At 41.6% G+C, this 16,612-nt stretch overlaps 1 protein-coding gene across 1 annotated transcript in view; it reads right to left on the bottom strand.

The window, feature by feature from the left end:
• ANKMY1 (ankyrin repeat and MYND domain containing 1) overlaps nucleotides 1–16,612 on the bottom strand; it is a 58,083-nt gene that overhangs the window by 7,025 nt on the left and 34,446 nt on the right. Inside the window, exons 11-16 of the mRNA XM_084845678.1 lie at nucleotides 10,593–10,700; nucleotides 9,766–9,897; nucleotides 7,254–7,367; nucleotides 4,222–4,387; nucleotides 3,636–3,693; nucleotides 2,944–3,095 (exon numbers count right to left, since the gene is read on the bottom strand). Of these exons, the coding sequence (XP_084701804.1) occupies nucleotides 2,944–3,095; nucleotides 3,636–3,693; nucleotides 4,222–4,387; nucleotides 7,254–7,367; nucleotides 9,766–9,897; nucleotides 10,593–10,700 (730 nt within the window). The remainder of the gene's footprint in view (nucleotides 1–2,943; nucleotides 3,096–3,635; nucleotides 3,694–4,221; nucleotides 4,388–7,253; nucleotides 7,368–9,765; nucleotides 9,898–10,592; nucleotides 10,701–16,612) is intronic.

Here is a 16,612-nt window from a genome sequence, read left to right as displayed (position 1 = left end):
GAGAAAAAGAGGAAGACTGCCTCTTCTTATGTTTTTGATTTCCAATACCTATTTTAGCTACAGATTTAACATTTCTGATGTTCAAAATTAACACTTTCCTATTTCAGTCTCTAAAAGCTTGGGAAAGTCTTTGCCATGATTGCTCCATCCCAATGGTCAGATTTCTGTGCCAGGTTCTCCATGGGCAATCTCCCTCCTTTGTATCTTCACTCTTCAATAGTTTAATTGTTTTTCATTTCATGAGCACAACTTTTAAGCTGCTGAATTAAATTCCAAAAGAAGTAAACAGTACCCTTTATGGAACACACAGTGGGTACAACCACATCATATTCATGTATAACCCAGGCATTCTTCACTTCTAGGTGCATAGTGTAAATGCAGTCCATTTAAGATAGCATAAATCTTCCAAGGCTGACAACTTGGTTCCAGTTTGTTTGAATGAGTCTGACCTTTCCCTTTAGGGTCATTCTCTTACCAGTCTTCTACTTGACTTTCAAGTCCAGGTGTTCCAGGAGTTCAGTTTCTATGAATGAAGCCATCTGTCTTTGCTACCTGCATGCTTTAACTTTGCCTTTTTGTATGTTACAGTGGCGACGAGAATAACATGTCACTTTACATACTATCCATCTCTCTTTCTCTTGAAACCCGGTCAATACTCTTGCACACCAGAATTCCCAATGTTCAGTGCTCCCCCACTAAACCTGGAATCCTATCTTTGGTTTCTAAAATACCATATTCTGGAGAAGAAAAAAACTCCTCAGACTCAACCAAAATAAAAGTATCCAAATCAAGACATACAGAATAATTTGGTTCACGTAATGGGGATGGGTGTTGTGCTTAATTCTAGATCCCTTAGCCTAGAGTTTCAACAGATTTAAATGTGAGTTTCAAAATAAATTAACAAGTTTTAAAAAGGAAAGTAGAAGGTACAAAATAGGTTTAGGATTAATATGAGAAAATCTGGAAGTCACACAAGGTAGCACAGCATGACAATGGAATTTGCAGAATCAAGAAAAAAGTTGGATAAACTTTAGGTAAGCCCCATGATTTTAGAATAAGTGCAGAACTAACTATGTCTTAGCTTTGCACTTAACCTAAATACTGGTACACAGTGGACTTGTTCAACCTTAAAGCTTGACATGGGTACTATCCAAACATTTATATGTGATGGCACTGCATACAGCAGCTGTAACATTTGTAAACAAGTTACTGCTTTGTTTGGAGCCAATTATGTGAAGTTTCCCTTGTGATCAGCCCCAATCAACACAGTAACTTGTTTACAAATGATATGACTCATTTTATCACATAGCAGCACTGATGTGGGAACCTTAATGTCCAAATCCGACTTAGGTAAGAAAATGATTTCCTCAAACACTAAAGTGGGTGATGCCTTGGATAATCCCCAATAGGACAGCAAAATGGGACCACCCACAGCTGAAGAGTCTATGCTCCTAGTAATAACAACCAGGTATGCAAAAAAATACTTTTTAAAATTTTAAGGAAAAAAAACTGTCCCATGAAGGCAACTGAGCGTTAGCTGAAAAAAGCAGGGATGGGGAATTGCCCTGATAAAGGGATTTGGAGGGAGGGAACTGGGAATCAGGGGATGTACATGATGTGGTGTGCATCCCCCAACCTCTATCCAGTCAAGGATGCTGTAACCTTTTTAAAGGAACTGCCCCATTTGAAGCTAAAATAATCCAAGGGAGTATCAATTCAGCTCAGAGGAAAAGTAATTCCTCCAATCCTAATTAATCCCCTACCCCAAGGTCTCTTTAAAGTATCCTGGAATGGAGGGTCAAGTTAACCATGCATCTTCCCAACCTCAGTTTTACCCAGAAATTTCCCACAATGCATACAGCAAGCTGTGACATACAACAAGCAGCACAACCAGCAGGCTACATACTCACCTCTGAACAGGAGTGCTGTGGCATTAACAGAAACACACCAGTGTAATGTTACTATAGCATTACAGGGATCCGATTGGGGCTCAATAGTTCAAATCGCTGCACAAAAAAACTGTTGTTTTTTTAAGTGTAGATTCTGACCATAATCCAGTCTGTCCACACCTGTATACACACATAGATTTTCCTTTCATAAAAGAGATAAAAATCTTGTCCTTGCTGGGCTCTGTATTGTGCCCACTGTGTCTCAACCTCTATGTCCACTGTTCCAGGCAATGTATTCATTTGTCTTCCTGAGTTGTTTCTCACAAGGATGAATGAGCTGATTTTTGCAGAAAAGAAATGAGTTGAATAAAATGGGATTATTTACATTTTCTGTAATTCTTCAGGTTATACTTATTCACGTAGACCATTCTTCCATTCCAAACAATTCAATGTATGACAGAACAGGAAGTGGGCCACAGAACTGATTTCCTGCAGTAGTTTCCACAGCAAATGGAATGTTACCTTCACATGAGTCCCTGAAAGTGTACGGGATAACACGCTTTGCAGGTGTGCTATGTAGATCCTATGGTGATCTGCTGAACATGTTCTTTCTGGTAGAGCCTGCATATTCTTTACTGTTACTGACATACTGTACAGGTTACAAAACTTGCAAAGTGACACATCATCATTTCTGAGTCAGTAAGCTAGGGGGAAAAACATGAAAGACTAATGCCAAAGTTAATGAAAGCTTTCTGTTTGTTTTTGTTTTCTAAAAGATCCACATGGAAATATGTGTAAGTCCACTGGGACACTAGCAATCTTTGCTCACTTTGTAAAAGATCTTACTGATGCTGATATGCTAACAAGCTTCTTACATTTGACCATTGTTAATTAACTGAATAATGACTCTAAATTTGAGGCAGAACTCCAGTTGCCCTGTGTGCAGCTAATCTTTGTGGTTCCGCTAGCAATAGCCCATTCAGCTAAGCAATATTTTTGCAATCTGTATCGATTACACACCATGCTTTACACACCACCAGACAAACTAACCTACCTGTTTGTAAACACTCTCGCTTATGGCGCTCATTCCATGCCTTCACTTTACAGGACTTGCTGCAGGTGAAGGTCTCAAAACACCGTATGCACGGTGAGAGGTTCACACCGACTGATCGCCCACACTGGTAGCAATATTTAAAGAAGAGCAGTCTGCAACAGAGAAATGTCATAAAAATTATCAATTAAATGTATACATGTTCACTTGTGAGAATTAACATAGCAAGTAATCCCATGGCTAATAAAGGGGACAGTCAAACTGGTCAATATAGGAAATAGAAATTTGTTCACATACACAAAAGTGACCAACAATTGTGAAATTCTGGGTTTTGTGACACAGCCAGAGTGGTAGGTGGCAGTATTGCAAGTGAAACTCTCGCCACGACCTGAGTTCGATCCCAGCGGAAGCCGGGTCTCGGGTAGCCGGCTCAGGTTGACTCAGCCTTCCATCCTTCCGAGGTCAGTAAAATGAGTAGCCAGCTTGCTGGGGGAAAGGTAGTCACGACTGGGGAAGGCAATGGCAAACCACCCCACTATAGTCTGCCATGAAAACGCCAGCATAAGCGGTGTCCCTCTAGTGGTCAGTAATGACCCGGTGTTTGCACAGGAGGAACCTTTCCTTTCCACCTTATAGGCTATGTAAACTACTAAGGACAATGTGAATTAAGGTATAATTTGGTTCATTGATCTTACCTTGATGTATCTATTTCTGATAATCCTCCAGGTCCAGCTAGAGATTTTCTTTTTGATACTGCACAACAAAAATGTAAACATGAAAATTAAAGATGTTTCACTTAAAGCCAGACTATGTACACCTGAAGACCATTATTAGCATTTCACATATCACTGAATTCAGTGTGAGCTTCTTACTGTTTCATCAAATGCTTCCTTGTTTCTTTCAGAAATGTTAGCAGAATTACCCAGTCCTTTAATGGAAATAATGGAAAAAAACCAGCCAAACTTCCGAAGTCTAGACTGAATCTAGTTATTATGAAGATTACATGGCCACCACCAAAAGTGGCCACCCCACATCTCCCTCTCAGCTCCATAATAACTAGTAAACCAAAACAGGTGGCAATATGATGTCACCACATTGCAAGTTGCCCTGCCCCCAAAATGGCAGTACACTGGAGGTAGGGAAGCCCAGAATGCAATATTGTTGCACCTCATGTTTTAGTTTAGCTTATTACTAAGTGTTCTAATATCGATCCAGAGTTGTGCCAGTTCTATACACTATACTAAAATATGTTTATATTTTGAAGGTTTAACTTGGACTCACCAAGTTTGAGTTTTCGAAGTTCCTCTTTATCCCACTGTTTTTCTTTCAAGATGACACACTCACGAAGCCGTTCACTGAGAAATTCCAGCAACTTTCTACGACTACTGAAGGTATCCCGCTCTGTTGGTGATAGAGCATGGAATGGAGTCCGTAATATTCTCTTATCCTGCAATACATAAACACCACATGATGCCACAATGAGAGCGCAGATCTGTATCTTTACTTCCCTGTTATATGCGATTAGCCCCCACTGTGAATATTTTGAAATGTAAGTTAAAGACCTTTTCGTTTACACAAGTGTTTGGTGCCTGACATGGTTGTTTCTGTGTGTCTCTGATAGATCATGATTCTCATGTTTTAACTGTTTTATTATAACAGTTGGATTGGATTGTTGTTTTATTGATAGTTGTGTTATCAATATTTGTAAGCCACTCTCTGCTCCTGCTTTGGAGGAAGGGTAGGATATAAGAACTAAATAAATAAATATTAGCAGGGAATGTGCCTGAAAATGGTAGAGGAAAACCAGTATGAAATTAGTAAAGATAGTTACTAAAAATACTCTGTAGAACACTCACTGAATTGTCACTTGTTTCTGACATGAAAGAATTTGCTTTCTTTCTTGGTTTTTATTTAATCACTATCCTAGAACAAGATGTGCATGTTTAGATAAAAGGTCCATCCCACCCCGCTTTTGTACACAGTTCCGTGTATACAAGGGGATTTATTACCAGTGGCCCTCCACCCCCACTATAGCCGCTTGTGTGCAGAGCTATGCACATGCAATGAGTCAGGAAGGACCTGGACTGTGTTCCAGGGTTATTGGTTTCCATATGCTAACCAGCTCTACGAGGTCTTTTTACATTAATCGCAAGGGTGATCAAGAGAGGGAGGAAGAGAGACAGGCGAAGAAGACCTCAGGGGAGGGAGGGAGATGAGGATAACACCAGACACCTGGTCCTAGCCCCCAGAGCCATCTTCCACCAACTTCTCTGTGGGAAGGTTCCTGTTGCTGTTCTGTGCACGCTGTGCTGTGCTACTTGGAAGCTGCCTGGTAGGATTTACATCCCAAATGGTGGCTTATAAATAATCTAATAAATAAATGGGTGAACATCTAGGGCAGGGGCAGGCAATGTGCCCTGAGACACCTTCCTTGGCAGGCTCCCACCAAGGTGCCCTAGTCTGCCCACTTCTTTTTTAATTAACACATTTTCTTAACTGCAGCAGGGACTGCTGTGAAATAGCTGTCTGCTGGTGTTGAAAACTGTGGATTCAAAGGAAGGTGGGTTCAACCTGTTCCTAGGTTGTTGTCATGATGTCTGAACCCAGCATCTGGGTTGTTTAGGGTTAAATAACCCAGAGTTTTAACCTAACAACAAATCATGGGTTTGTTTAACCCTAAACAAACCAGATTGCTGGGACTGGATGCCACAACAACAACCCAGCGTTCCTGGATTGTTTAGGAAAGTGGAGCCAGTTGAGCAGGCAGAACCAGCAATCTTGTGTGCTCACAAACAACCCCTGGTTCATTAACCATGGTTCGTTAACCAAAGAGGGAGTGGAACTGAGTTTGGAGCTCTGTAAGCGTAAAGCATCTGGGAATGCAGAAGTGCCTGTCTCCGGAGATGTAGGGCAGAGGATTTTGCTTATGTTGGAATGTTACAGTATGCTCCACATATGCTCAACCTGTTAATTTGTAAATAAATTCCAATATTACAAAAATGTCACAAATCTCCAGTGATCCCTTATTTTCAATGAAAAACAGAACCCAGGCAAGCTTTTTATTTATTTACTGGGTGCCCCTGGAAGTTTCACACCACTCAAGAAAGCAAAGCATGCATCACAATCAAGCCCCCAGCCATCAGCAACTGCACATGCTCCATAAGTATGATGCCCTTATTGCTAAATGGCCCTGACTCTATTACAAAACCTAACAGCCTGTGAAGCTGGCACTGCCAGGTGTGCAAGAAAAGAGACTTCTAACCCCTGGGCCATTTTCTGGCAAACAGAGTTGTCCTCAAGAACACAGAAGCTGCCCACCCCTGCCCTACTCTCTAGCTGAAGAAGCACAACAACTATCTGGAAAAAAAATACCAGAATATTCAAGACTCCCTGTTCCTCTACCATGTCATCATTTGCAATTGGCAAGGACTTAAGGGTGCTCTTCTTTTCACAAATACAGAATCCCTCTTGTTACCTAGTAATAACTGCCACAAGAAAGCTAGTTTATGATATGAAGCGCATTGCACAGATCATATTTTGCATACCTTTGCATTGCAAAAAATAGCTAAAGATATACAGATATTGTTGTTTATGCACAACACAAGCTGCAGCATACCCCTGCAACAGCTTGCATATTCAAAATGGCAGGCAGAGCACATCTCAGAGCCCTGTGAGTGAATTAACCCATGGTGGCTTACCATGACATGGAGACTAGGTCATTGGCTGGGATCCAAAGATGTATTCACATATAGGAGAACAATACACGTGCAGTGTGAGCTTAGCTCATTGTTTTCCTCACAGCCATTTCCATTAACATGAAAATAGCCGCTTCAAAGGAGCAATTTTTGTCAAGGCTGCAGTAGAGGATTAAAGGGTTAAATCCCCCCTCCACTCTTGCTGTGATTCCAATTATCATCCCCTTTCCCCCACACACACAGCAGCTGCTCTTTGCTTTTGTAAAAACAGGCAAATTTGTCATGACAAAGGCAAATTTGTCATGTTTCGTTTGCTTTTAACCATCTACACCTCTGATCTTGTGCAGTGATTGTTACCTGTAAAGAAAGCCTTACATGTAAAGAGAGCCTTAATATGAAGTGTGAATTCATTTTCTCTCCAAAGGACAGCCTCTAATTTAAATATCTGTAAACCTTTGCTGAAGTAAAAGGTCAGTGGAAATCTGAATTTGAGTTAAAGGAAAATGAACATAGAAGCTAGAGCAATCAAGACACATTTAGCTCCAATTTCTTTGTCAAGTATAGGAGCAGGGTTCACATCATTTTAACATGATTTTGATGTTCTAGCAATTAAGATACCTGATAGTATTTGAAATATGCATAGTCCACTACTGTTCCCACTGCACTTCTAGTCTCATCCCCAATAGTAATTGGCATCAGCATGTCCGCACCTCCTGCTATTAGAGTATTAATCTGGAGAGACAGAGAAAGAAAATAAAGAAATGTCAAGCATCAAGAGTCTCATGTGATCACTCTCATGAAAACTGCACACAGCCCAAATGTGTACTAAGTCTCAGCATGGAGGCTGAATTAAGGGTTATGCTTCTAACACTGAAGTCTTTCCTTACAACCAGATAATATACAGGGGCTGGGCTGCCTAAAATATAGATCACCCAGTTTTTCTTTAGGGCAGGGGTGCACAATTCAAATCACTTTGAGAGCCACTTTTTTATTTTATTGGCTGAATCCCTACACTGACCAAATGACAGCATTTGTGTCACATTCTAACTTAAACATTTTCGTTTTAACCCATCTTCTGACATTTTCTTTTTCTCTTTGCCCCCTGCACATACTGTCCTCTCTCTGTACCACCAAAAAGGAAATGTATTCCAGCCCAAGAACAAAGAACCAACTGACCAACCAGGATATCAACTGAGGTCAAGGGCACAAAAAGGGATCCAAGATTTCTCAATTTTTATTAACACCCTGAGCAGGTTTCCGGAACAGAAGTCTGTTGTGTAACACCATCAGTACCTAGGTTAACCATTGGGTGTATGTGAGTATGCAGTTTTTGTTTAGATAAAATTTGTGCATTTTTAATGTTCATTTTTTTAAAAAAAAATCCTTATGAATTTGTTTTAGGACTGCTATAGTTCTTTGCCTTTTTCAGAGGTGTACATTCACAGTGGAGCTTAAGGCTCTTAGAGAGCAATCTTATAGCCCATAGACAGAGTCTGGGGGGCCATAGGATACTATGGAGTCCTGGATCCAAGGTTGGAGACAGCGCTCTGACCTCAGACCCAGGAGCCTGAGCTCCCAGCTTCCTTGCAACCAATATGGAGAGAACTGCATGGGCTGCCTATCCAAGGTTACAAAGGCAAGCTCGGAGAGAAGGGAAACGATGTGTGCCAGTGGGTGGGAAGGAGACTACAAGCGAGAAAGATCTTGGAATTGTTGTCGATCACAAGCTGAATATGAGCCAACAATGTGATGTGGCTGCAAAAAAGGCAAATGCTCTTTTCGGCTGCATTAATAGAAACATAGCTTCCAAATCCCGGGAAGTACTAGTTCCCCTCTACTCAGCACTGGTTAGGCCTCATCTGGAGTACTGTGTCCAGTTCTGGGCACCACACTTTAAGAAGGATGCAGACAAACTGGCGAGGGCTCAGAGGGGGGCAACAAAGATGATCAGGGGACTGGAAACAAAGCCTTATGAAGAGAGACTGAAAGAACTGGGCATGTTTAGCCTTGAGAAGAGAAGACTGAGGGGAAATATGATAGCACTCTTCAAGTACTTGAAAGGTTGTTACAGAGAAGAAGGCCAGGATCTCTTCTCGATCATCCCATAGTGCAGGACACGAAATAATGGGCTCAAGTTACAGGTAGCCAGATTCCGGCTGAACATCAGGAAAAACTTCCTGACTATTAGAGCAATACGACAATGGAACCAATTACCTAGGGAGGTGGTGGGCTCTCCCACACTGAAGGCATTCAAGACGAGGCTGGACAGCCATCTGTCAGGGATGCTCTGACTTGGCTTCCTGCATTGAGCAGGGGGTTGGACTCGATGGCCTTGTAGGACCCTTCCAACCCTACTATTCTATGATTCTATTCTATGATTCTATGACCTAGGGAGGTGGTGGGCTCTCCCACACTGGAGGCATTCAAGATGAAGCTGGACAGCCACCTGTCAGGAATGCTTTGACTTAGATTCCTGCAATGAGCAGGGGGTTGGATTTGATGGTCTTGTAGGCCCCTTCCAACTCTACTATTCTATGATTCTATGAGACAGCTTAGGCTGTATCCTCAGGCCTCCCCAGCCTCCTTCCATCCCCCTCCCCGATGCCTCAGCTAGATGAGCAAAAAACCCTGTCTAGTGAAAATACAGAGTGAGAGGTGCAGCGGAGGCAAAGATCACCTCTGCCACACCTCCCACTTTGCACTGGATACTCATAAGCCTCTGAGTTTGGAGGCTTACAAGTATCAAGGGCGGATACAATAGGACTGCACCCTTATCGGTCTGATATTGTCTGCATATTCACATGCACTTTTATAATTTTTGGTTTGGTGAAGTCTATGACTATGAACCTGTACTATGAACCTGTACTGGTGAATTTATTTACAAGTTATACATCTGTCTGTTTTTAAATTTCTTTTTTAGTAAGTTTAGTAGCTTCTTTTACATTAAGTATGTATTTATATCAGTTACTTAATCTTTTCTCTCTGTGTGCCATAGCACTTCCATCTCTCTGCACCACCACAAGTCTCTCTGTGTCTCAACCTGTGTAAACCCGTTTTTTCCTGTGGTTTCCCCACCCACAGGTCTCTCTATTTGGGAAACCAGTATCAGAAGGCTGAACCTTTTTCTTACCAGAGCCATCTTATTTACTAATGTCCTGTTGTGTTCATATGCAGGGTTAGTAACAGCACACAAAGCACTTCCAATAGCTTGGCTTAATGGGATATTTGGGTCAGCTCCAGCAGCCAGAAGCGCAGCCACTGCCTGAGTCAGTGCAGCAGAAAGAAAAAAGATTGAAAACCATCTCCTTATTCCAAATATTTTTACAGCACAATACGATCTAGAGCTTGGGTTACATCAGAACAGCAAGTCACAGAATTTATGATATCCCTCAAACTCCCAGCTGGTGCAGACATAACAAAGAGCCAGGACTAAGCTGGCAGAGGGAGCAGGCCCATTTCCCTCCCGCTGGCAGCAAAATGGGAGGCTGCCACAGTCACTGAGGAAAGAGCAAGGGGGCAACATCAGTCTTCCACTACCGTCGCCTCAGCATTGCTACAACAAAGGTGGCAGCAGTCTAAGCTGAGCTACGCTCTGATGCTGCTGTCTCCAACATGACAAGAGTAGGGTCTGGGGAAGCTCCTGGTCTCCCCCTGCCTTGCTCTTGCTGTGACAGCACCAGGCTCCAATGGAGGCATTCTCCTTTCCTCTGCATCTGGCCAGGCCCACCTCTTTGCACAAACTAGCCTGCTTTTCTCTGCCCTTCAGAGAACCTTTATTGTAATTGTCTACTTTACATGCTAACATCTTTGTATGAAGTACTTGCGACTGGTTATTGTTTAAATAAGCATTAGATTTAGCCATCTGAGTTCGCAGTAGTCAAAATTACATTTGAAACTACGTTCTCCACTATTTTCATAGAATAAATATACTGATGGTGAAAAGGGGATAATGCATACCTGATCATTTCCAGTAGATACTGCCAAAGAAAGAGGGGAATGACCACTCCACAGGACATTTGGATTTGCATTGTGCTCTAAAAGAAGACGAGTAACTTCTCCCGCATGCTGAAAGGGGATAATAAAATAAAGGCAGGTCAATATAGGGAGAGCATGTTTTTCTAACTTAAATGAAACAATGGGATTCAGTGTTTTATGAATAAGTAACATATTAAAGGAAAATACTTTAAAGCAAAGACATGCAGGCATTTCTTATTCTGAAGTGAAATCCTGAAGCTGATGTAGAATTGGACATTTACCTGTGTGCACACCAGTAAAATGCTTCAGCTCAGAATGACATGACAGATGATAAGGATTTGCTATAACAACACAGAAGAAGTAGAATTAAACAATACAAACATATTCCTAAATGAAGTGGGCATGAGGATTCCATTACATACACAGATTTCCTCCAGCTTTAAGAAACTTGCTCATGCACTTTAGCGGAGGAAGCACATACATTGTCTCTGCACAGAGATTTGTTCCCTCTGCTGGAAGAGCTGGCACACAGAAGCGCACATGCAGGGTTCTGGATCAGGTAACTGACTATAGAGAGTACTTACTAATAGACGTTGCAATCCAGTACTTTTGAAAAGAGAGGACATGTTTTAGTGATCCCATATTATAACTGCAAAGGCTTTGGCTTAATCATTTGACCTTCAGCCCCTACAAAAGCTAGTGCTGTGCCGAAAATTTCTCCCACATTTTTTTCGACCATTCTCATTCAATTTGATAGAAAAGAAATTGCTTTTGAAAAGGAATTCAAAGGAGGAGAAATTTCAGAGAAATTATCATGGGTTGGGTTTGGGGTTCTTGTGCTTACCTTACTTGTGAGGTGGCTGAGGAGTGTACATGAGTGCCCTGTCATTCATTGTACAGTCATCTCTCTGGCAGCTTGTAGCCTCCTCAGCTTCCTACACTTCAGTTAAAGCCACCGTGAGGCAATTCCTCCCATGGGGCTTTTTCAGTTCAGAAAGTGCAGGTGGCCTGGGAGGCTGCAGAGCAATGGAAAGATGTGCACTAGAGAAAGAGAGAAAAACACAGCACCCTCAGCCACCTCGCAGTGGTTAGGTAAGCTCAAAAATACCACCAACAGAAATTCAAAATTCTGCCTTAAAACAGTGGAAGCCTCACCACAGTTGATGTTGTTGAAGCAGTACTACAGAAGCAGTACAATAAACCAAAAACCCTTAGTTAGGAAAGAAAGAAAGAAAGAAAGAAAGAAAGAAAGAAAGAAAGAAAGAAAGAAAGAACGAACCTGGGCTACAACCCCTGCCAATAGTGAGCCCTATCTGTGAGAAACTGTTGGCGAATTTCTCCTCCCCCAGGAGAAATTCAGTGAAATAGTGAGCCCTATTTGTGGGAAAATGTTTGGAAAATTTCTCCTCCCCTAGGAAAAATTTGGTGAAATTGTCCCCTCAATTTAGCTGCCCACAAATAGGCTGGAGGATTTTGAGAGGCCATTTGTGCACAGCTCTAACAAAAACATGTGCAACTCCACATACACCTATTCTAGCCATTACGCCCTTGGCTCTGCTACCCCTCCCTCTGTTGAATTTGGATAGTAGACTACATAGAGCAGGAGTCTGTCTCTTTTTGCTTATGTCATCCTGCAAAAACATCATTTATATCAATCTTGCTTTATTTCAGGGGTGAGTAGACTGTAGGCTTCTGGGATCTAGTTTGTTTTTTACTAGAAACCTGAGATTATATCCAACAACTAGGACCTGGTGCAAAAGATTCTGAGCCCAAGAATTTATTTGGAGTAGCAGAAATGAATCAAGCTCACAGTCCTTCCATACAAAAATCCACTCCTGATTATCAACTCCGCCAATTGCAGCTCTCTTCATTTCAGCAATATAATTTAGGGCGTGGGTGAGTCTTTCTGTTTTTTTTTTATTGTTAAACAACTGGGAGTCCGCAATCCTTGCCAATCTGCTGTAAATCACCAGAGATCTACCAGTAGATCCCAATCTACCATCTGTCCACCCCTGCTTTATTGGCAGTTGGTGCAGCAGCATTTAATAACTTGCGGGGAGGACATTTTATCATTTTAGCAGTGGTGACTGATATCTGAAGTGGAGGTACCACAAAATAGAATGCCTAGCTGTCTGGAAAAGAAGCTCCAGCCCCAGAGACAACACACCTGGTGTTAACTGGCTCTGCTTGCTAGGTAGTGCTTTCATATGTGTGTGGTGGTGGTAGTTGTGGGGTGTTATTTCCACCATCAGTTGGTGATATTGCATGGGAGGGCAATCATTCAAAGAAGATACCCCTATAGTACATCAATACTAAAAGTTTTCATGCCAATTTTCCTCAGTAGATTAACAGAGTATTTTTACATCTGGTTAATGTAAGATGAAAGGAGGAACAAAGAGAAAATCACGTGGAAGGGAGAGATTCATCCAGCTACAAAACTAAAAAAGGCAATTTCAGTCAAAATTCTGAACTGAATTTCAATCTACATTATACATTGCACACTGACATCTTTGAGCTGATGAAACAGACAACATAAGTATAGTAAAGGCTGCATTTTCTATTGTGACTTGAAAATGCAACAGCTGCAAACGAATGCTAGATTGCAATCCTATACAGACTTACCAGGGAGAAAACCCCACTGAACTCAATATGACTTATTTCTAAGTAGATATGTATAGAATTGTGCTGTAAATTACTGTAAACAAAGGCCTACCACAATGACAAACAGTTAATTATGTATGAGAAGATAAGAGAGGTAAAGTTGGGTTATTGACTTTTTATATATGTAACTGATGGCAGTGATACAAAACGGCAAAGTAAGAATTTTATGTCAATGAAGCAATCAGCTCTGGAAATGTGACCATATATTGAAACCATGTTACAGCCTCTTAAATGTGACTTTTCCAGTTTTGTTAATCTATACAAGACTTAATCATCAAATGTAATTAACAAATACAAAACTTAATCATTAAATGAAAAATCTCTAAATGCTTTCCATATGTTGCTCAGCTGTATTTAATGTTGCCCATATTTTACCAATGTAATAACCAAATAATTACCACAGCCTACAGAGATTCTCCCCCACCCTCCATTCTTCTCATCCCAGAGTTGGCCTTAGGCTGAAATCCCGTACCCAGTTACCTGGAAGTGAGTCCCACCAAATTCACTAGGACTTCCACCCTGAACCTATCCATGTTTACTATTAATTTCAGAGTTATAATGATTTGCCACCATATCCCTTTTCAATCACCACCCTACTCAAGCTTCTCAAAATTGAATAGAAAAAGCAGGTACAAGATGTCAGAGGAAATGGAGAGGGAGGAAGGGGGAAGACGTAAAGATGCTCCAATTATTCTCAATCATGCAGGTCTAAAAATGGGGGCAGTTCTTAGAAAAGCTTCTCTCCTGTTGTAGAAGTGCTTTTTACAGTGCTGGAGCTGGAGCTGAGAGATCTTCAATTAGCTTTCATCTCCAAGGGAATATTTTATCTTCTCATGTTGCATGGAAATTCCGCTAAAATAGCCCACATGCCCCAGACTTTTTGCTCTTTCATAAGGATGGATGGAACTGAAGATTTATATTGTTGAAGTAAAGGCAAAGGACATGCTCAGAATCATATTCATTTTCTGTTCTCTTTGTGTCTAGAATTGTGCTACATATATACAAGTATCCCCTTGCTAGTAGGCCCCAATTTACAAAATGTGGTTCATGACCAATGCATTTTTACAATTTCTTTTGTAAGGTACAACTAGATGTGATATGGGAGTTCCATTATCAGGAGTTCCTATAGTATTATAAAAGAAATTAATAGCAACCACCAGGTGACCAGGGGAATCAGACTAGACCTCAATGTTATGTGCACCAGTTTGCAATCCAGCTGTTGCATTTGGACCGACTGAAGCTTCTGGACATTCTTCAGGGGTAGCTCCACATAAAGTGCATTGAAGTAGACTAAATCTGATGTAACCAAGGCATGGATAACTATTGCCAACTCAAGAAGGGGCACAGCTGGCACACCAAGTGTAATTGTGCAAATGCACTCTTTGCCACTGTTCTTTGTAGGATCAAGGGGCACTTCCAAGCTAGAGACCTGATCCTTCAGGGGGAGTGCAACCCCTTCCAGAACAGGCCAAACGCCAATCCCCAAGTTAGGCTCTCTACTGACCAACAACACCTCCATCTTGTTTAACCTCAGCTTGATCACCCTCATCCAGTCCATTATCAAGCCCACATTCAAAGCTTTGACTGCTTCTTTGGTGTTAGGTGATGAAGGGCAATAGAGCTGGGTATCATCAGCATATTGGTGGCACCTTATTCCAAAGCTCCAAATGACCTCTCCCAGCAAGTTCATGCAAATATTAAATAACATGTAGACAAGATAAAAGCCTGTGAGACACCACAGGTCGTGAAGACACAATAGATGGCCATGGACTCAAACTGTAAACCCCCAATACCACTTTCTGGACACAACCCAACAGAAAGTACCAGAACCACTGCAAAGCAGCACTCTCATGGCCCAACCATGCCAGGCAGTCCAGAAGGGTACCATGGTTGATGGTATCGAAAGCCAGTGGGAGGTCCATGAGTACAAATAGGGTCACTTTCCCCCACATCCAGTTCTAGGTGTAGGTCATCCACCAAGGCAACCAAGGCAGTCTCAGTACCATATCCAGGCCAGAAGCCCAATTGAAATGGGTACAGATAATCAGTATCATCCAGATGCATCTGGAGTTGCAACACCACCTTTTCTATCACCTTAGCCAAGAATGGAGAGTGGCATATAATTAGACACATATCCTGGGTCAAGGGAAGGTTAAATAAAAGTCTCATTACTGCCTCTTTTAAGCAAGAGGGAACAACACCCTCCCATCAATCTTAGCCATGGTATCAATCCCACCTTGGCAGATTTAATCAGCCAAGAAGGGCAGGGGTCAAGTACACAGGTGGCGGCCCTGACCGCTCTAGATACCCCATCCACATCCTCTAGATCTACAAGCTGAAAAGAATCCAAAACAACTGGACAAGCAATTGCCAAGATTGCATCAATCTGCCCCAGTGCTGGTCCAAGTCAAGGCGAATTTGAGCGACTTAGCTATTAGGTGTGCTAGTGTCTATCAACTCCCTCCACAACATTGAATAAATGTTACTCTGTTGTTAACGTTGAACTTTTGCTTAGCCCAATAGTACTCATCTGGAAAAGAGATGCTGCCTTTCAATTTAATGGGATGCTAAGGCCCTCTAGTGGCAAAAATTTGACACGACTCCATTGTTACCTTACTACTGGATTTACTCTAGCTCTGGTTCAATGCCAAAAGCACAATAACCTGTCCGCACATAATGAGCAACAGAAGTATCCTTGCAGTATGCATGTAGGGGGAAACAGCAACCCTGATGTTCACCTTTGCATGGGGAGGTAAACTGGGTAGACAAGCACTGGAGATGGGAAATAAGCCTCATTCAAAGAACCAAGATAAAAATATTTAAAGCAAAAAGGTTTCCAAAATAATGAGAATGGCTAAGGGAGGCATTTGCTATGTATTTAATTATAGTTTGTAAAGGGTTATTGAGCTTTCCCATGCTGCAGGAGTCCATTCTGCTTCAAAAAATGTCAATTATAATAATGCTACGCTTTCACAAACTTGTGCAGGCACTGGGCAGGAGGAACTGTGCTCGTCACGATTTGTCACAGGCACCGGCTTATAAGTACTTGTTACACGCAACAACTTTCAGTGCAGTTGCAGTTGTTGTGAGAGTAAGACAAAACACTGAATTTTCCTCACTGACAAGAAATTGCAATTCGACAGCTGAGGAAACAACACAATTCCATTATTGACTAAACACTTTTGGATTCCTTGCAATAGGATGAGTAACAAATGCACATTTTTTGTGCAACTAACTGATAATCTAATAATATGGATCAATTAAAGACAGTACATTCAAAACATTTCTTTAAATTCCAAACAGACCTTACTGTGCTCCTTGCAGCCTGGCAAGCAACTCTT

Source organism: Heloderma suspectum, chromosome 3, assembly GCF_057233095.1.
Source record: "Heloderma suspectum isolate Gila_16-S chromosome 3, 16-S_ref, whole genome shotgun sequence".
Lineage (NCBI taxonomy): Eukaryota > Metazoa > Chordata > Lepidosauria > Squamata > Helodermatidae > Heloderma > Heloderma suspectum.
The sequence above is the reverse complement of the archived record's forward strand: the minus strand, read 5'-3'. Positions and strand labels throughout refer to the sequence as shown.